The sequence below is a fragment of the Pelodiscus sinensis genome, chromosome 13 (assembly GCF_049634645.1).
Source record: "Pelodiscus sinensis isolate JC-2024 chromosome 13, ASM4963464v1, whole genome shotgun sequence".
Lineage (NCBI taxonomy): Eukaryota > Metazoa > Chordata > Testudines > Trionychidae > Pelodiscus > Pelodiscus sinensis.
In genome coordinates, this window is record NC_134723.1 from 32,133 (window position 1) to 54,268 (window position 22,136).

Sequence of the window (22,136 nt, forward strand, 5' to 3'; positions counted from 1 at the left end):
CACCCACACAGAACCAATGATAAACTGCATAATTTTATTCTAATTCCAGTTCCAATCAAGACGCAAAGAGATAAAGTTCAGAGCTGAGGTAGCCCAGCTTATTTGCTAAGAATAATTTACAAGTCAAAAATGGTTGGAAGAGGAAGTTACTCACCTAGGTGCAGTAACGAAGGTTCTTCGAGATGTGTCCCCCCGTGGGCGCTCCATTGTTGAGTGTCAGGTTGTTCTGGCGCCGCAGATCAGAGTTTTCATGAGCAGCTGTCAGCCAGACCGCGCATGCACGGCATGCACCTTGCGCTGTTTGCACCATATGATCTCTCATGCAGTCCAGCTCCTGCCAGTTCCTCAAGTCTGCCCCAGTACCTGCAAGATATAATAAGAGTCTCCAAAGCGGGGAGGAGGGCAGGGAGTGGAGCACCCACAGGGGGACACATCTCGAAGAACTGTTGTTACTGCACCAAGGTTGAGTAACTTCCTCTTCTTCAAATAGTGTCCCCGTGGGTGCTCCACTGTTGGTGACTGTGTAGCAGTACCTGAGTATAAGGAATGCGGGTAATGGAGTCACTGCTTATTGACAATCGAGAGCACTGCAGATGCTACCGCAGTGTCAGCAGATAACTTATGAGAAATTGCATAGTGTTTCATGAAGGTATCGTTAGTGTACCATGTGGCTTCTCGACAAATATCTCTAAGAGGAACTCCATGAAGGAAGACCATGAAAGCTGCTACAGCTCTCATAGAATGAGCTCTTAGCATCTCTTGCAGTGGCTTATTCCGTATAGCATAGCACTTTTTAATACAAGTGACAATAATGTTTGATATCCGTTGTGATGAGAGAGGTTGGCCCCTGCAGTGTTCCACTACTGAAATTAGTAGATGGTCTGTTTTGCAAAAGGTTCAAGTTCTCTCTAAATAGAAGGCAAATGATCGATGCACATCTAGCGAATGAAGCAAAGCCTCACGAGCACTCACATGTGGCTTTGGGTAGAAAGATGGAAGTACTATTGGCTCGTTTATGTGGAAATTTGAGCAAGTCTTTGGAATGAAAGATGGATGTGGACTCAGCGTGACTTTTTCCTTGCTGAAAATGATATATGGTGGCACTGCCATTAGGGCTGCTATTTCTCCAACTCTGTGGGGGGAGGTGATGGCTAGCAGAAATGTAACTTGGAGTATCATCATTGAAAGTGGAGTGGTTGCTGTTGGCACAAAGGGAGCACGGGTTAAGAGTGTCAAGAACCAGCCCCAGGTTCCACGCAGGTGGTGGTAACCTGTGTGGGGGATACAGACTGGAGAAGCGTTTGAGGAACCTCCTGGTGGTAGGATGTGCAAACACTGAAGAACCATCAACTGAGCTGTGGAACGCAGTGATCGCTGCTAAGTATACTTTCAAAGACACTAGGGCTAACCCTGTTTCTTTCAACTGTAGGATATAGTCTAAAATAAGGTGTAAGGGTGCTGTACATGGATCCAGTTCTTTGGCGGAGCACCAAGATAGACTTACCTTCACAAATGGTGCAGATTCCTACCGAGCGGATTGTTTCCTATTATGCAATAGGACATCTCACTTTGTCTGAACAGCGGAGTTCGCCTTCTTGGAACCAACAATGAGCCAGGATATCAACTGTAGTGTATGGGGTTGAGGATGCATTATGGTCCTGTTGTTCTGGGTTAGGAGATTGGGATACGTGGGAAGGTGATAAGGCAGTTGAGGAGACATCTGATAAAGATAGGGAAACCACGTTTGTTGCGCCCAGGATGGGGCTATGAGAATCACTATTGCACCATCTCAGTTGATTTTCTCAAGAATGAGTGGAGTAGGAGGAATGAGTGGTGTAGGAGGAAAGGCATAAAAGAGGGGGCCCCTCCAATGGAGGAGAAAGGCATCCTAGATCCGTGGCCTATGCCAGCCCTGGGACAGTATTGGTGGCATTTTGTAAAGTAAAGAGATCTATTTGTCTGCTGAGACAGTCCGCTAACACGTTGTTGACCCCAGATAAGCAGGAAACTGTCAGGGTAACTGCATTGAGGATGCCCAGTTCCAGTCGAATCGACTTGACACACAGGGAGTGAGAATGCGTGCCGCCCTGTTGATTTATAATACATTGTGGAGACATTGTGGGTAAGTATCCTCACTGTGGTTCCTTGGATGTGTGGCAGAAAATGCCTTCATGCATTTGCAACTGCCCTGAGTTCCAACAGACTGATATGCAAAATAGATTCCTTGGTCATCCATAGACCTTGGATGGACATGTCTCCCACATAGCCTCCACATCTGATGAGGGAGGTGTCGGCAGTAAACTGTATGGTAGGTTGATCCCGAAGGAATGAGACTCCTGCAAGTAAGTTGTTTGGACTGGTCCACCACTTTAGAGACATTATAATGTTGGTAGGTAGGGATACTTGCCAGCGTACATCCCTCTTCTGATGAATGTGAACAGAGGACAGCTAGAGTTGAAGACAGCAAAAATGAAGCCTCACATGAGCAACCACAAGTTGTAGCTGCCATATGACCCATGAGCTGAAGACAGGTAAGTACTGGTGCTCTGGGGCTGTTTGTGAGAGTAAATACGAGGTCTTGGATAACTTTGAATCACTGAAGTGGTACGTACACCCTTGCCATAGTGGAATCTAGGTGGGCTCCAATGAACTCTAAGGTTTTTGTAGGCAGAAGCATTGATTTTTGTTCATTAAGGCCTAAGAGGTCGAATGTGCATCTGATTATGGATATCAAATGGAGAGTGTCCGCATCTATTAGCCCTTTTATTAGACAGTCATCTAGGTAGGGAAAAATCATATTTGGTTGTCGACATAAGTATGCCACCACAACTGCAAGTGTCTTGGAAAACACCCTGGGCACCAATGACAGACCAAAAGGTAGGTCACGGTACTGTTAGTGTTCCAATCTGACCACAAAGCACTGAAATCAACTGTGTGCTGGATGTATGGTAACATGAAAGTAGGTGTCTTGTAGGTCGAGGGCCGCAAACCAGTCTCTCTGATTTAATGCTGGAATAATGGATGCTAGGGTCATCATCTGGAATCATTGCTTTTGTTGGTATCAGTTCAGTCTGCGAAGGTCTAGAATAGGTCTCCAGCCACCTGTCTTTTTTGTTGTGAGAAAGTAATGGGAACAGAAACCCTTGCCCTTGAACTCTTCTGGAACCTTCTCTACTGCTCCAATGTCTAAGAGATGGAGGACCTCCTTTTTGAGCAGATTCTCGTGAGAAGGGTCCCTGAAGAGGGACAGGGATGGTGGGGAGGTGGGACATAGTGTTAGGAAGGGTATGGTGTAGCCTGATGACACAATTTCTAGGACCCAGCGATCTGATGTGATGGCAGCCCAGCGGTGGTAAAATGGTCTCAGCCAATGATGAAAGATTGGGGTAGCTCAATCATGGTGATCCTACAGGGGGAAGTCTTGCAAATCCTCAACCTGGAAGTCAAACTTGCTGTTTGCTTGTCTGCTGAGTCTGGTTACAGTTGTTCTGAGGTCATCGCCTCTGCAGCCGTTGCCTTGGTCTGGGTCGATCAAATCCCCGTTGTTGGTATCTAGAGTATGAAAAGTCTCGGTGCCATTGGTATGGCGTGTATCGTCTGCATCGGTACAGTGGGGTATACATACCCAAGGTACGAAGGGTGGTTCTTGAATCCTTACTGGAACGTAAGGCCTCATCTGTCTTTCCTGAAAATAATTTGTTTTTATCAAAAGGGAGGTCTTCCACTTTTGTCTGCTGTTCACAAGGAACTGCAGCAGTCTGAAGCCAGGAAACCCTTTTCATGACCACGGAAGTTGCCAAAGCGCAGGCTGCTGTGTCGTCCATATCCAAGGCTATTTGGAGAGAGGTTCCCAATTAAGCACAGCCCTCTTGTACTATTGATTTCAGTATAGATAAGGAGGCAAGTTTAGTATAATTATCGAAATTATGGTTGAAAAGCAACGCTTCACAATTAGCTATTTTAAAGAGAAGGGTCGATGATGAGTACATCTTACGCCCAAAGATGTCAAGGCGCTTACTATCCTTACCCATAGAATTATTCTTGTGTTGCAGAAGTTTTGACCTCTGCTGAGCTGCATCTACCACTAACAAATTAGGTTGTGGGTGGGAAAAGAGAAATTCTGCGTCTTTGGATGGGACAAAGTACTTCTTTTCTGCCTGCCTATTGGTTGAAGTTATTGATGTGGGAGTCTGCCAGATCTCGGCCACAGTCTCTATAATAGCCTCATCTATAGGGATTGCTATTTTTGTGTGTTGAGACAGTTGGAGATTTTTAAGGAGTCCGTGTTGTTTGTCTTGGACCTCGGTAAGATGTATCTCTCGGCTGGCAGCCACTCTCTTAAAAAGTTCCTGAAACTGTTGCAGGTCATCAGGTGGCAACTGGTCACCGGGAATAACCACCTCATTGGGAGAAGACTATGACTGATCTGTTGGCAAAACATCAAGTTGCAGTTCCTCTGTCTCAGAAATCTGTCCCTCCTCGGGTTCAGAGTGCTGATGTATTGGTTGGGGGTTTGAAGAGGATGTTGTAGGCTCCGGTCTGTGCGGTGCCAGAGACAGTGAATATCCATGTGCGCGCAGATGTTCCAGGCAGCAGGATGGATGATATATCTGTCGTTGGTAGTGATATTGTGATGACCAATGAGATGAGTAGCCACAGTGATGTGAGTGCCTGTGTTATGGATATTCCCATCTATCAGGAGAGTGATATTGTGGTACGCAAACACTCAATCCGCATTCATGATGGTATGTAGGAGGCAAGAGAGTTGGAGAGTGGAATAATCTGATGGAACTCCTTGAGGATAAGGAACTGTATCTTCAGTATGGTTGTGGCTCAGGAGAGAGATTGGCTCCCGGTCTGTAATGTGTGTCATGTGCAAGAATGGGCCTCTGCATCTGCAGTGACCATAGAAAAATGACAGTAATGAAGGAGCAGGTGAAAAGGTGAGAGGCTCTGGGCTAGGATCCTGTGTTCTGTGGGATATAGGAATTCCCTTTTCCATTCTGCGGGGCTAACAGTCTCCTCCAGTGCCAGGCTAAATCATGCCTCAATGTCGGTGCCGGTGTCTGTACCATTTGGGTTAGTGCCGCTGTCTGCAAGCCATGAGTTGGTGCCGCTGTCTGCACTGCTTGGGGTGCCAAGCATCTTGCTGGTGCCGAAGCTACCAGTTCCGCAGATATTCCGTGCCGAGTTGTCGGCTGAGAGACCACATTAAGCCATGACTTAGCAGCACCAGGTGTTCTCAGCTTCTCCCCATTGCCTAGTCTAGTTGTGTAGGTCAGTGGTAGGAAACGGGCCAGTGACGCCCTTTTATGAGCACTGTAGAAGAAGCCACTGTAGAAGAAGCAGCTCTGCGTTATTCTTTTCTCTGCGAGTCTGATTCTGAGCTGCAAGGCTCTGTCGAATAAAAACATCTCTCTATTGTGCCATGCTCTCACCATGAGTTTTGCACTGTGCGCGCACTTTTGAGGCATATGGGATTCGCCCAAACATTTTATGCAGTCTCCATGACCATCAGAAACTGGCATAGGGTCCCAACATGTGGTGCAGTTCTTAAATCCCAGCAAACTGGGCATGGTTAGAGAGCCTGTCACTGCAGAGTAGATAAACGGATAAGCAGTCTCTGACTTACTTTTCCAGTCTTTGGTTATTCATTCTCTTTTCTGTTATTATTATTATTATTCCTTCCCTTTCTTCTTTTTTTTTGGGAAGGGGAGCGGGAAGGAAACAGTTAACACAGAAAATCCTGTGTGTTTTTTTTTTTAAACAAATGAAACAGAACTGTAACTATGACCAACAATTGAAAATCTGACTGAACCATACAGAAAAACAAACAAACAAACAAACAAACAAACAAACAAACAAACACACACCCTTATTCTAAAACTAAAGTCCCTTCTCTGACTAGAGCCGTCTTGCACCGTCTGCAACTTGGGGTGGTGAAGAAGGAACTGGCGGGAGCTGGACCGCATGAGAGATTAAAAGGTGCAAATAGCGCGAGGCGCATGCTGCGTATGTGCGGTCCTGCTGACCCACTGCTCATGAAAACTCCAATCTGCAGCGCCAGGATGACCCAACACCCAACAGAGGAGCACCCACAGGGACACTAGGGCTGTGTCTAGACTGGCCAGTTTTTCCGGAAAATCAGCCGCTTTTCTGGAAAAAACTAGCCAGCTGTCTACACTGGCAGCTTGAATTTCCTCAAAAGCACTGACTTCCTACTGCAAGAGATCAGTGCTTCCTGCAGAAATACTATGCTGCTCCCGTTCAGGCAAAAGTCCTTTTGCGCAAAAGGGCCAGTGTAGACAGCTCAGATTTGTTTTCCGCAAAAAAGCCCCAATTGAGAAAATGGCAATCAGGGCTTTTTTGCGGAAAAGCACATCTAGATTGGCATGGACGCTTTTCCACAAAAAGTGCTTTTGGGGAAAAGCGTCCATGCCTATCTAGACGCTCTTTTCCGCAAATGCTTTTAACGGAAAACTTTTCCGTTAAAAGCATTTGCGGAAAATCATGCAGTGTAGATGTAGCCTACTAGTAGTAGAAGAGTATTCCACATGTATCTATAAATTTTATGAAGTAGAGACTGGCCTATTGCTTTGTGTCCCTCTCATAAAGAGGAAAACAAATACTCATTGTTTATTACAGAATTGAAACCAGAAACAGTTATCAGAAGATCTCTTTCAGTATTTACTGTTTTTGGACTTTTTAGAGAAAGGTAGTGCTAATGGCTCAATATGAAATCCTAGAACTTCTTATGGCATTTATATCTTGCCATAGGAATGCTAATATCTGAATCTCTCAGATTTGCTGATTGAATGAAAAGTCATTCAGTTTAACCTTAGTCACCCAATGGAAGGCAAAAATCCCTCCTGTACAATTCAAATTAAGAGTTACAACAGTTCCACGTGAGACAAGCGGATCACATAATATCATTATGCAATGGTAGTCTTTATCCTAGGTACTTGCTATCTCCATCCTCTGTTTTTCTGTTTCAACCACCTTTTCTGTCTTGTCAAACTAAAACTGTGAAACTCTTTAGGGAAGGGACTGTCCTGTTATCTATTTGTACAATGAAACCTTGGATTGGCACTTTCACATAACTGTAATATAAATAATGAAAATTTACAAGTTCTTACTCTGATTAAAGAGAAAAGTTTCTACAACAGGCACATACATGAATGAAAAAAAATACATAATTTTCGTTAAAATGAAAGCCTTCACACTTTTGAAATTTGAAAGATTGTATAATATTTGTTTAATGATGCAAGTTTGGAAAGTCAGTATTTTCCCATACTACAGGAGGCCCTTTTTGCGACCGCCCGAGTTCCAACACCTCGCACTTACAACCATTTTTGTAAGTGCGCAAGGGGCCGAAAACCCCCAACTTACGTCCTCGGCCCGCATTTACGATGGCGCACGGTGCCTATTGTAAATGAGGGTTCGAGTTATGACACCCCCGACTTGCAACACTTCCCCAGGAACCACTCGTGTCGCAAGTTGGGGGCCTCCTGTACATTTATGAGATATTCCAAAAGTTTACAACAGAATATGATACACGAATACAGAGTAGTTTATTGGAATATATTTGCTGGCAAAAGACATTTTCTTTACCTAACAGGTGTTTTTGGTAAACAGATTACACCAGTATTCATCCTCTGATTTTAGACAAATGGCAGTCAATCCAACACAGAATTTTTTTTGTACTCTGGCCCTTCTTCCCTTCCATTTTCTCTTCCTGCTTAGCAGCAGTTATAACTGCTAAAGATTAGCCTCTTATCTCACTTTATTAACCTAGCAGCTTAATTAGCGTATCTCCAGCCTCTTTTTTCATTTAATAAAAACTGGATAAATATAGCACTAAATACTTTTCAGTTACTTCACTTGAAAAAAGTGTCACCAGAAAATTTTTTTTTGAGGAGTGAAGGAATCCAAAGGTACGTGAAGATATCCACATGGCAGTTGCTTGCCTCCTTACTAATTCACACGACAAATTACCATGGTATGCACAAGAAACAACCAAGTGATAGAATACAGAGATATAGATGGGATATAGATCCCATTACTTGTACAAGCTTCAGAGGGGTAGCCATGTTAGTCTGTATCTGCAAAAACAACAAGGAATCTTGTGGCACCTTAAAGACTAACTGATTTTTTTGGGCATCTGACAAAGTGGTTTTTACTTATGAAAGCTTATGCCCCCAAAAAATCTGTTAATCTTTAAGGTGTCACAGAACTCCTCATTATTACTTATGTGGTTATTTTAGGGCTGAAAAGAGAGAGAAACGAATTCCAAACTAACAATACCTGTCCCTGTATAGTGGTAGAAATGTAGCCATCTTAGTCTGGTGTAGCTGAAACAAAATACAGGACTATGTAGCACTTTAAAGACTAACAAGATGGTTTATTAGATGATGAGCTTTCGTGGGCCAGACCCACTTCCTCAGATCAAATAGTGGAAGAAAATAGTCACAACCACATATACCAAAAGGGTACATAGTCCTGTATTTTGTCCCTATATAATGGTTTGGACTGAGGAAGAAAACCAGCAAAAGAGAAGAGCCTTAAAAATTGCAAATACACATTTGCAAGATTCTATGCCTGCGTTACAGAAATTGGCATCACCGCCATCTAAAGTGGGGTGAAGAGTGCAGCTTCCTGCTCAGAGTTAGGGATTAGAGATCATTAGCTGTAATGGGGAAAACAAAACCATGGGTCCTGAACTCAAACTATTGCCAGACAAGTGAAAATCCAATTACAAGTCTATCATGAGGCTTCTGATACACCATTTGTAGCCTCTCTCACTCTCATATGCCTTGGGACACAGGCCAATCCTCACCTACAGACAACCCCCCAATCTAAAACAAATACTTTCCAACAGCCATACACTACACCTTATATACACTCACCCAGAAACCTATCTGCACAACAAACCCTGTTGCCAATTCTGCCCACATATCGCTACAAAAACAATGAGTAGTCCTATGGCACCTTAGAGGTAAAGATATCTCTACAAGTTACACCACTACAGGACCTAGCCATATAAGCCACAACATCAGGGGCTCATACAATTGCAAGTCCTCTAATGTGATATATGCCATCAAGTGCCAGCAATGCCCCTCTGCCACATCTCTATGACAGTCTCTACAAATCAGACAGTCTCTATGACAAAGGATAAATGGACACAAATCAGACATCAGGAATGGTAACCTAAGCCTGTAGAGGAATATTTTAACCTACCCAGTCACTCACTCATGGATTTAAAGTAGCCATTCTTCTACAAAGGAATTTCACCACCCAATTACAGAGCAAGACTGCAGAACTGGAATTCATCTACAAATTTTATATTGTTACCCTAGGCTTGAATAAAGACATTTACTAGTTGGCTTATTACAAAGCCAATTTCCCCTGCTTTTGACACCTGCATTTTCACATCAAAAGCTATGAAAGGGACACATCCAGCCCACTTAATTAGCTTCATTATCATGGGTCCTACAATTGACAGGTACTACTTCTGCTGGTCCCAGAACCTGCCCCTAATCAGCCAGATATGGGCAAACGTGAACCCCTTGCTTCCTGAGGAAGGCCACCATGAATTTTGTGAATACCCAGGGAGCCATGGAAAGACCACCGTGATAGTAGCAGTCTTTGACAAGAAACCTGAGAAACTGCCTGCGAGATGGAATGATAGAAACATGGAAGTACGTGTCCTTCAAATCCACGGTTCAAGGAGGGTATGATGGCAGCTAGAGAGACCATGCGAAACTTGAGACTCCTAATAAAGGTGTTTAGGTTTCCTAGATCCAGAATGGGCTTGAGCTCACCCTTGGCCTTGGGAATAAGCAAATATTGGGAGTAAAATCCTTTGCCCATGAACTCCTTGGGAACCTCCTCTACAGTGCCCAGAGGTAGGCATGCATTCACCTCCTGCATGAGAAGGGTCTCTGATGAAGGATGGGGAAGGGGGGTGGAGGGGAATGATGTTCTGTCCTTGAGCACACCCTTAAAAGTTGGGTTTTGAGTCCAGGAGTTGCTTAAGGCCTCCCTGGCCCTAGTTTTGTCTTGAGTTGGAATGCGGCTGGCGTGACTTCTGATTCTAGCCTCCGTAGCTGGACAAGTCCTGTCTGTGTTGGCCAGAACAGAAGCGGACATGGACCTGCAGTCTAAAGGATTTACTGGGATGCAGGGGTATGGATCCCCAGGGAGCTGAGAGTCACCTAGAGTCCCTCAGGCTGTTCTAGTAATAATCTGCATTCTCTGTGAATAGCCCAGAGCAGTCAAAGAGGAGGTCTTGCAAGGCTGTCTGGAGTAGTGCCAGTGGTCCTTTGGGGCCTCCTTATATGGCACCCGGGCATCCTATACCGAGGTCAGGGAACTGCTCACCTTCAGAGCTAGCATCAACTCCATATAGTTTGAGGATGCAGAGCTGCCTCCGTGAGTAGGAGTCTCAGGTGGTGGTCCCCTTTCTTTTTTAGTGCAAGGCCTATCTGTTTGATAGTACTCACAAGGCAGGAAAAATGTGAATTGCCCTTGGATATAGGATTCCCGTAGTCCTTGCACACCTGAGACTACAGCAAGTTATCAGATACAGATCTTATTGTACAATTAAGAACCCATTTCTCCAGAAACATGTGAAGGGTTTTCTGGAACAAAAAAATCATTTCCCAAACTATTAATTCTAATACTAATAGGTCGCTACAGCAGTCGTTGAAGATATATTGTTAGAAGTGTTTATCACAATAAATACGTCACAGTTTAAAAACACTCGTCTGGTCAAATTACCACTGACTATTTTTAACAACACTAAACACCACTACCCACCTTATAAATTCTCCACCCTATCCAACAATTCTACAAATATTTATTTTTAAGCATGCTAGTAAATGTGTTCCAAAAAGTGAGTAAATCTTGCAAACATTTATGCAAATACGAAGGAAGAAAATAGCAAGAAAGAATAATTTCTGACTGTCCTACTAGGAATGTAATAGTATAGTTGATTCACCGATAAGCAAAAGCTTATCGGTTAATACTATAGACTACACGCATTTCCGCCCCTCCCCAGTAAATTTTTTAGCAGGCTGGCCAGCAGCCCAGCTCAGTCCCAACTTGTGCTGGATCTGGGACCTACCCCCACTGTGGCTCTGCATTTAAAGTGTATTAGGAGCCAGGTGGTCAGGTGAGTTCAGACCCCCCCGTGGACAGGGGCTGCTGCCACCCCACGCTACTGCCTCTGTATCAGAGGCAACAGCACAGAGCGACATGCAGCCAGTCCATGAGGGGGGTCTGAACTGGATCCCCTCACAGACCCGCTCCTGTCTAATACCCCATACTGCTGCCTCTGATAAAGAGGCAGCAGCATGGAGTGGAAGGGGGCTCCTTGGGGCCGGGACCAGAGAGCACTGGCTGCTGACTTCACCCCTGGTGACTACAGAATAGTCGAGTAACCAATAAGAATTCATGAGGTTACTTGACTATGCAGTTAATTGGTATTTAACATCCCTCTGTCCTACTAAATTAGCTGAGTGTGATGTAACTTTTTTTTTAAAACCACAACACAAGTGCTACATATAAAAATATGAGATTTGTTTTCAAAATTTAGTGTAGCATGCTTCATTGTACATCACACAAGTTCGAGGAAGACATTATCTTCAAAAACTGTTGGTTCTTTTGAAACAAAAGTGACAAAAATGTTATTTGCCGATTACTACTTCCAATCAGCATGTGTAGGTGTCACTTTCAAATAGTGCTTGTTTAGTTTATTTAAATTTTAGGAGGCGTGTCAGTCTAAAATTTACATTAAAATTTGAAGTTTATTTTTAAAAAGTTTATTTTTAAGTTAATCCATTTATGCTATTTTAAAAATCAAGCACTTGTTTTTGACAATAAAACATCTACTGGTCACTTTAACACAATACAATTTTCAATATTTTAGTGTTCATGATAGAGGTGTCAGATAATTGGGAAGTTTTATTTCTTAGAAATTAAAAAAGGCAGGCTTATGTTAGTTGACAACATCCATTAAAGATATGTTAGTGCTCATGTAAAGTTATAAGTTTTACATAACTGTAGGCGTAGGTAGGGACACACAGAAAAAGTGCAGTATAAACAGCAATACAAAGTTCTACGCATCAATCACTGCAAGAGTGGACAATTCAGGCTTCTCATTAATTAGTGCTTTATATTTGGCACAGGGATGTAAGCGCCTAGTGGACTATTCGATAAGCAAATGCTTATCGGAGAGTCAACTAGTGACTTGGCTAGTCACCTCGCCCTTCTTTCTCCCCCAGCCGCCTCTATCAGAGAGGGGCAAAAACCGGGGGGGGGGGGGGGAAGGGGGCGGGAGAAGAGCAGGATCCAGTGCTGGGGGTAGCTGGCTTAAAAGCTGGTTCCCCTCAGCATGGTCTCTGTGGGGAGACGGAGCAGGGACGCAGTGTGACGGCACTTCCGCCTTTGAAAAGTAGTAAGAGCAGAGCTCATACTACATTTCAAAAGCAAAGCACCTCTGCGAGTGTGGGGCCAGCAGGGGACTCAAACAGTCCACCATGTTAGGCATGCAATTTTTTTAACATGCAAATGAGGATGCAGTAAGTCTGCACAAAAATTAAGCAAAAGAAATTGTTTTGATAGGAAACCAAAGAGCATTGCTGCAACAGCAAACTAGGCATGGGCTGCATCTAGAGGGTTAAATACTATCCCTGAAAGACTGCATGTACAAATTTAATTAAGAGCAGATAATATGCCTGCAAAGAGCAGACTCTCATGTGGAGGTTACTCCCCTTGTGCAGTAATTGGAGATCTTCGAGATGGTGTCCCTGTGGATGCCCCATGTTGGGTCTTGGTGCCATCCCAGTACATAGATTGGAGATTTTGAAGCAGTCCATGCAGGGGCCACACGTGTGCAGCACCAACTGGTGTGTGCTTTCCAGTGGGCACCTCACATGCACGGCCTATGCCCTTCAGTTCCTTCTCTACCCCAGAGGACTTATAGGTCTGAAGCAGAGGAGAGGAGGGCAGGTTGTGGAGCATCCACGGGGACACCATCTCAAAGAACTCCAGTTACTACAGAAGGTGAGTAACCTCCGCTTCTTCTGAGAGAGGTCCCCATGGATGTTCCACACTGGGTGATTAGCAAGCAATATCGACATTCAGCGGCTGGGGCTTTGGAGTATAGCGGAAAGCTGATGATAAAATTGCAGAGCCCATGTAAGTTTCCTGCACCTGTAAGGAGAGCACATAGTGCTTAGTAAAGGTAAGTTGTAACATCCAGGTGGCTCCCGTGCAAATGTCTGAAAGTGGGACATTGCATAGGTATGCAGTGGTAGAGGATATGGCCCTAGGAGAATGAGCCGTCAGAGTTAAGGGTGGTAGTAGGCCCTTAAGGGAGTAAGAAAGCTTTATGCAGTCGGTTATCCATTTGGACAATCTCTGTTTCGATATGGGTTGCCCTTTAACCCATTTGTCAAACACCAAGAAAAGCTGAGGAGATTGCCTAAAGGGTTTAGTTCTCTGCAAGTAGAAAGTTAGCACACACATGATGTCGAGAGTGTGCATGGAAGCCTCAAATGCATTGCCATGTGGTTTTGGAAAGAATACAGGTAAGTTTAGAGGGTCATTTATATGAATCTGTCGTGAGGCAGGTAGGCTCTTACCGCCATGGACTTTAGGCAGGCTCCGATGAATTCAATCATCTGAGAAAGGTGGATAGATGACTTTTCCTAGTTTCTGCGAAAGCCCAACTTTTGAAAACAATGTATAGTTGTTGCTGTGACACGGACTGCCTCAGAGCGTGATGTGGCTTTGAGGAGGCAGTCATCAAGGTAAGGAAATATGATTATTCCCAAAGAGTGAAGGTGTGCTGAGGCAACAGTGAGCACTTTGGAGAAAATGTGAGGGGCCACTGACAGGCCAAACGGAAGGACCCAATATTGGTAGCAATGTGGGCCTACCGTGAACCTTAAGAACCTTCTGAGAGCCGGGTGTATGAGAATATGGAAATGTGGGTCCTGGAGGTCGTCTGAAAACCAGTCCCCTGGTTGCAATGCCGGGATAATCGTGGATAGAGTGACCATGCAAAAGTGTTGCATTTTGACTAACTTGTTGAGGTGGTAGAGCTCTAATATTGGTCTCCATTCCCCAGACTTCTTTTGAGTAAAAAGTAATAGAAATAGAAACCTGATCCCCTGTGTTGTTCTGGGACCGGTTCTATGGCTCCAAGATCTAGCAAATGTATCACCTCTTGATGCAAGAGACTCTCATGACAGGAGTCCCTGAAGAGAGACTGGATGAGAGGGTGGAAAGGGGGCTTGGAGAGGAAGGGAATGGTGGTGTATCCTGATAGATGAGTGCTTGACATCATCCTCTCTGTGGTGCTATCAGCCCATTGGTGATAGAACAGGCAGAGAGGATTTTGGAACATGCACATGGTCACTGGTAGCACTGAAACTTCAAGGAGGTCTTTGAAGCCCTCGACCAAGGCCTCAAATTTGCCTGTTGGCTGGTGGCAGTTAAGGGGCCGAACCCAATGACTGTTAGCGATTCTGGGGCCAAGGTCAGTTTCTTCTTGGATTGGAATCCGAGCGTTGGTTGAGGTAAGCAGGGTAACGAGGTCTTGATAAGGTTGGTAGCAGTACTGCCTAAGTCTGTTAGTGGACGTATGGATGCCGAGGGTGAGGAGGGTGACACGCGAGTCCTTCACTGTATTAAGGACCTCATTGGTTTTCTTGGTAAAGAGATTTTACCCATCAAAAGGGCAAATCCTCAATGGTGGCTTGTATTTTACGAGGAAATGTGGCCAGGGAGAACCATGATGAGCTGTGCATCACAACCGCAGTGGTTCCAGCTGCTGTGTCTGTGGCATATAGCGTGGCCTGGAGAGCTGCCCGTGAAATAACGCATCCCTTAGCCACAATAGCTGTAAATTGGAGTCTCTTTGCCTCAGGGATGTTGTCCTCAAAGTCCAGCAGTTCAGAATAATTCCTAAAATCATATTTTGCCAGCATGGATGAGTAATTCGAGGTCTTAAACTGTAAAGTTGCCAAAGTATAGGTCTTTTGACTCAAGAGGTCTAATCTCTTGCTGTCCTTATCTAGTGGAGTGGTACAGATGCTGTTTGGCTCGATGTGCCACCTCCTCCACTAAAGAGTTCAGTGTTGGACGAGTGAATAAATACTCCAAACTCCTAGTGGGCACTTAATGCATGGTGTATAGGAAGTAGGCAGTTTGTAAGGGCTGGGTTGGGCGCTGTAGTGTCTAGTATAGAAACCCCAAGGGCTCCGGTAAGGCCATTGAGAAAGGTGTGGCACCGGTGGGGGCATCCAGTGGTGGCCATCCAATGGAGGGGGTGCGTATGGGTCATAACATGGCTTGTAGTAATGGCGTGGAGGGCTGCATTGTGGGGAAAAGAATGCCGGTATCCCATCATCTTTATCGCTGGAGAATTGCAATGGTACCGGAGCCAGTGTCTGAGGAATGGCTGGTTTCAGAAATGTATCTGTACCGAACATTGGTGACTGAGGTGCAGATACGACTGCCAGATCCACACTGTGCATATATGGAAGTGGCACTACCAGGATCAGTGCTGGAGTCTGCAGTGTCAGCTTGTACAGTGCCAACAGCATGCTCGGTGTGGATGGTAGTGATCGTCGATATGTTGGCAATACCGAATATATAGTTGGTGCCACAAGTCTGGTCGGTGCCAGCGATGCAAACAAGCAGGCTGGTGCCATCAGTATCGAGACAGATGCCGTTGGTGCCAACATGGCTGATGGTGTCATTTGTATAGAGGCTATGGGTGTTGCTATCAGTGCTGATACCTTGGTTTTCTCGGTCAGTGCTGAATTTGACATCCATGGTTTATCCAATGGTGCCAGGGTATTCATCAATACCACAGAGGTTACCGGTACGACACTACAGCATTGTTTCAAGCCTTTGTGGTTAGAAGCGGCAATGACCGGTGGTGCCATGATGCCTAGGTACTGGGGTGTAATACGTGCTGACGCAAGACCTGTGAGCCGATTGCCTGGAGGAGGACCATTTCTTACTGGCCCTCTCCTGCTGAGGCACTGAGGAACTTCTCCTCTTTGGTGCCATCATGCCATGAGGAAAGCCTGGAGGTGAATGTACCACCCTAGGTTGAACTCCCAGATCCGAGGCAGAATGTAGGCTCTTTTCCATTAAGATCAGCTTTAGTCAAAGATCTCTCTCTTTGCGTGTCCTGGCCTTAAGATTGGCACAGTGATGGCAACTCTGAGTTAAGTACTGTTCCCTGAGACATCTGACGCATTGCGTGTGACCATCTAAGATGGACATTGCCTCTCTGCAGGAGGCACGACATGTAAAGCCTGGCGAACCCGGCATGATGGAAAGTTTTTTGTTGTTTTTAACTATTAACAACAAACTCACTAAACAATACCAAGAAACTATAAACTATCTAAACTACTGCAGAATCATCAAAAAAGTAGGGAACTGTGGAGCTCTGTCTCAGGCCAAGGGCAGTTGAGAAGGAACAGGAGGGTGTGGGCACTGGTTGGTGCCATGCATGCATGGCCCCCACAGGGACCACTTCAAAATTTCCGATTCACATGCTGGAATGGCACCAAGACCCAGCATGGAGCATCCATGGGGACCTCACAAAGAAGAGCTAAAGTGTTCAGAAGAAACACTAGTAGCTCAACTATGATCATTTGACACAAATTAGAAGTTTTCAGTTCCAAATTCCAATGAGAACAGATATTCTGACAAAAACATGATATATATTTTACATATATATGTATGTGTGTATAAAATTCCTGTTAGAGACCTTGGTCATCTTCCAATTTAAAAGTAATACAAATATTATTCCAACAAATCAACCAAAAGCTTTCCATCAGACTTTACTATTCCATGTTTATTTAGCTACTCAATTAGTTCACCATCTCTTTGAAAGGGGCATCTACAAACAGCTTGGTGTTTAAAAACAATTTGCATAATTTTCAACAGCACCTAAATCATTTACAAGCTTGCAATAAGACTTCCTAAGTCCCTTTAACTTTTTTAGCCAGTATCAATCAAGTGTTTTTTGTATGGCTAACTTTTTATTGTTTTATACTGGGCTATTTAAGGAGCAATGCTATTTTGTTTGAACCTAAACAGCTGTTTCATATTTTTGTTTTACACCCCCCCCCCCCCAACTATTTAGGATACAAAGAGGTTCCTTCAAAAGATTCCCAGTGGTTTCATGCATATAGACTAGCAATATAAACCAAATTAAATTACATCCATTGGATATAATTCTCCTTTTCTTCACACCCCAAGATATCTGTTCATGGCTCCCCCCACCAAAAAAATAGTCTGCAACAATCCTTCTTGCATAGCTTTCCAAGCTTCACTCTGCATTATTGACATGCCATACCTGAGCTGCCACATGTTAGTAGTGGTTTGTTAGTTGATTTGAGATGCCCAGGAGAGTTTAGTGCATTGCTACAGGAGCTTGTCTCTGTATTCAAGTTATGTGCACTTGGTGATGCCAGTGGACTGCAATACAGGTTTTTCCACTTACTGGCTAGAAGGAAAATACAAGAAAGCCATATATATTACCAAATTAGCTTTGAAAATGAATGAAATGAGGGAGAAAAAAAGGCAGTAATAAAACAGGAACAAGCATTATCAGCATTTAGAATCATTCATCATGAATGATTACTTCATCATAGTACGTGAAAAGCCACACAATATTTCTTCTCTTCTCTGCCACCTGCCCCCCCTTACCTTACTATCCAAAGAGCAGCTTCTTCACCAAGTCTGAGATTTTCCAATGATGAATGACTCAAGGTGGGCAAAGGGAAGAATCTCAGCCTTGGTCTCCTAAAAAGACTTTAAAATTTTGAAGCAGAACAATGAAAATGTGATGCAGAATTTAACTGATCTTGAAAATAACTTCACTGGTCTTTACACTCAGATATGCACATTCTTTTGGATTTTTATTCTTCATAATGACAAAGTATTAAACTATTTTGATATCAATTTGGCTCAAAACGTCAAACAAAGATGTCTGACATACCTATGTGCGAAATCAATAAACAGAATACTGAAGATTAAAAACAGATATATGATGCTCTATTCAAAATGGTTTGTCGGAAATACAAAACTTGATCAGCGAGAAGCTCACCAAAAGAGAGCACTTTAATGGATAAATCTGAATGAGAAATTGAATGGTTAATAGAATAAGAACACCTTCATCCATTATCTGGGTCACAGAAAGTTCACCAAAACAGATTCAGTTTTTAAACAAACCTACAACCTACATTCAGTTGTCACACACCATCCCTTTCTAAAGACAAAATCATTCTGATAATATATTTTGCTGAGCATACAGTTAACACAAATAAAAATACACCTTCCTATAAGGGCATAGGCCATTGATGGTCAACCTAAGCTAATGAGCAGGCAGCATGAGTGGCCCTCAGAAGGCTACAAGATTGTTGCAACCATGACAGAGTCCCAGGTTAAGGATGTTAAATTTAGACTAATCAGCTAATTGAATAGTTGATGTAATTTGCAACGACTATTCGATTAGTTGATAAGGGCACCTCCACCTTTGAAATGTAGCAAAGGCCAGCTCTTGCTACATTTCAAAGGCGGAAGCCCTGCAGGAAGCACGGCCGAGAGTGGGGAGGACAGGGGACTGTTTGAGTCCCCCACTGGCCCCGCGCTCGCAGCGGCGCTTTGCTTTTGAAATGTACAAGAGCCCTCTCAGGACACTTGTACATTTCAAAAGCAAGGAGGGCGGGGCCAGTGGGGGACTGAATCCCCAGTTTGCCCCAGGCTCCCCACAGCACTTCTGCATTTGAAATGTAGCAAGAGCCTTGCTACATTTCAAAGGCGGAAGCACCACCAGTTGCCCACTGCACCCTTGCCCCTTTTCCCCACAAAGACAGTGCTGGTGGGGGATCCCTTAGCCAGCTCCCCCCAGCACCAGCTCCTGCTTATCGGATCCTGCATTTGCTTATCGGATAGTCGACTAGTTGCTTACATCCCTATCCCAGGATAGGGTAGTTTTGCTAACTGCACTTTCATACCTAGAATTTGTGGGGTGTGCCAACTGACCATAGCAACAACACATACCTCACTTCATGTGCCCTTGTTTTACATGTGTATCAGTTTAATAATACTGGCAGGAAAAAAAACTGTGTGACTGGAAACTAACAGAATTACAACCCCGCACCTAAGCAATGGTAAACAAAATGTTGCAGGTTGCTCACCACTGACATAGGCCCACTATTTCATGGCTGAATCAAGGCAAATGTTACAGTTTTCACACAGAAGAGAATACCATCCAATTTAAAAGTAGACAGTAATGCTGGATTCATATGAAAATTATTAAGTGATTCATTCAACAGGACTATCAACACTATTTTGTGTTTCCAGGACTGTGGTGAACAGAGGTCAGGAAAATGATGGCTAAGGGCTCTACCAGGATATTCATTTGTACCCGAAACATCAATATTAGCTGGCATAAGGGATAAATACTAGCGATGTAAGTATCATATTAAAAGATAACCATTTAAACTATTAAAACGATAGTTTAACCACTTAAAGGGTCAGAGGCTTCAGGTACCTAGTTTGTCCTACTGTGGACTCCGCAGACGCTCCATGCCACCTCAGCAGCTTCTTCCCTTCATAGATCAGTGTGCTGTGTGCCTCCACAGCCACAAGGGAAACTGAGGGGCCACAGCCCCTGCTTCCCTAACCTAAATGAGTTTTCCCCCACCCAGCTGGCTGCCCCCTGTAAAGACCCTGGGGCCCAGAAACTAGGGCCAAAGACAGGAAAAATTATTCGTGGCCTGAATTCAGGCACTTATAGTTAGGGTGGATGGTGGGTTATCAATAAGACTAATATTTAACAATAAATTGCTTAATATTTTATCCCTAAGAAATACGGAAGTACAAATATACCAATGTTACACTAAAGGTCAACTGTGCATCTATTCTTTCAAAAAAATTGTGTATAGGATATTCACAACACTGAATGGTAAGTTCTCTCTCAAACTGCATTAAAAAAATTCTGAATTTAGAAACCAGCATGTGACCACAGAAAGAGAATGTTTCATAAGGTTTTGTGCTTCGGTTCCTTTCTGAGCCAGTTAACTATAAATTGTCAGTTAAAGCACGAAAGTAGAAACCTTTGCTGAAATACTTTAAGTGAAATAATCACCATGGAATTTATCTGGGTAATGTTAAAAATTTAATTTTTTCCTAGAAACTAGGCATACCGCAACTTACAAAGATGGAAGATCAGAAGTTTTCATGCAGTGCAACTAAGTTTTTAGCACTAACCATGACTAGAAATTAGGGATGTTAATTGAAAAAAATCAAATAACCTCATGAATTCTTATCGGTTAGTCAACTATTATATAGTACCTGGGGGTGGGGCCAGCAGACAGTGCACTCCGGTCTTACTCCTGGGGAACCTCCCTGCCATTCTGCACTGCTGTCTCTAATATAGAGGCAGTGGCGTGGGGTGCCAGGCGGGAGCTAGTTTAAAATCCAGCTCCCCTCGCAGACCAGCTGTCTGTTGCCCTATGCTGCTGCCTCTGATAAAGCAGTGCGGGGGTGGCAGCAGCCCCTGTCTAGGGGGGATCTGAGCTCCTAGACCTGGCACAAGCTAGAACTGAGCTGGGCTGCCCGCCCGCCTGGCTCCTAATACACTTTAAACGCAGCGCCATGGTGGGGGTAGGTCCTGGACCTGGCCTGAGCCAGGACTGAGCTAGGCAACTGGCCAGCCTGCTAAAAAATGTACTGGCAAGGGAGGGTGGAGGAAAATGAGTATAGTCTATAACATTAACCTGTAAGCTTTTGCTCATCAGTTAATCGACTACACTATTACATTCCTACTAGAAATAATGCATGAAAGAATCACTAAGGAGGAGGAGGATGAACAGAATTGCTAAGCATTTTTTCCATTGAGAGAAACTACAGAAGAGTTTTATTTTCTAAAAGTACTTTACTTTGATTGTATATTTTAATACAAACATTTAGAGTTATACCTTCCACATAAAAAAGCTTAAATTAACACTTTTGTAAATACAATACAGGCAGTCCCCGGGTTACGTACAAGATAGGGACTGTAGGTTTGTTCTTAAGTTGAATCTGTATGTAAGTCGGAACTGGCGTCAGCCGCTGCTGAAACTGATCAGTTTCAACCGCGGCTGAATCTGGATGCCAGTTCTGACTTACATACAGATTCAACTTAAGAAACCCAGGCATCCCCAAGTCAGCTGCTGCTGAAACTGATCAGCGGCTGATTCCAGGAAGCCTGGGGCAGAGCAACTCTGCCTCGGGCTTCCTGTAGTCAGCCGCTGGTCAGTTTCAGCAGCGGCTGACTTGGGGACGCCTGGGGCAGAGCAGCTGGGGTGCTGCCGGGTTGGTCCGGAGTGGCGCTGCGGGACCAACCCAGCAGCCCCCAGCTCCTCTACCCCAGGGGTAGGCAAGAAAAGCCTGGTCTGCTGGGGGTGAGAGGGGGGGAGGGGCACTAGATGCATGCCCCCACCCCCCACGCAGCAGACCAGGGAGACAGGGGTGGCAGGACTGCCCAAGTCCTCCACGGCTTATTCCGTCTCCCTGGTCTGCTGACCTGGGAGACGCGGAGCAAAGCCGCAGAGCATGCGGGCAGCGGGACAGTCCAGGCGGGCCGCGGCTGTCCCACTGCTGGCGTGTTCCGAGGCTTTGCTCCCCATCTCCCTGGTCTGCTGGTCAGACCAGGGAGACGGGGAGCAAAGCCTTGGAGCACACCCGCAGCGGGACAGACCAGGGAGACGGGGAGCAAAGCCTTGGAGCACACCCGCAGCGGGACAGCCCAGGCACACCCGGGCTGTCCCGCTGCGGGCGTGCTCCGTGGCTTTGCTCCTGTCCCCCTGGTCTGCTGGGGGGGGTCTAGCGGCTTTGCTGGACCCCCCCAGAAGACCAGGCAGACCGGGAGAAGCTTTTCTCACCCCGGAAGACACGGGTGGCGACCCGCCGCCCGTGAGCTCTGGGGCGAGAAAAGCCCCGTTCGTAGTATACAGGCAGTCCCCGGGTTACGTACAAGATAGGGACTGTAGGTTTGTTCTTAAGTTGAATCTGTATGTAAGTTGGAACTGGCGTCCAGATTCAGCTGCTGCTGAAAC

General features: G+C 44.8%; 1 protein-coding gene across 4 annotated transcripts in view; it reads right to left on the reverse strand.

Annotated features, from left to right (window-relative positions):
- Positions 1 to 22,136, reverse strand: part of LOC102447375 (SLAIN motif-containing protein-like) — a 70,322-nt gene that overhangs the window by 25,817 nt on the left and 22,369 nt on the right. For 3 of the 4 annotated variants that reach the window (XM_075941207.1, XM_075941206.1, XM_006111330.4), the window contains exon 4: positions 17,387 to 17,536. The exons of the other annotated variant lie outside the window; for it this stretch is intronic. In XM_075941207.1, the coding sequence (XP_075797322.1) occupies positions 17,387 to 17,536 (150 nt within the window). The remainder of the gene's footprint in view (positions 1 to 17,386; positions 17,537 to 22,136) is intronic. 4 annotated transcript variants of the gene reach the window in all.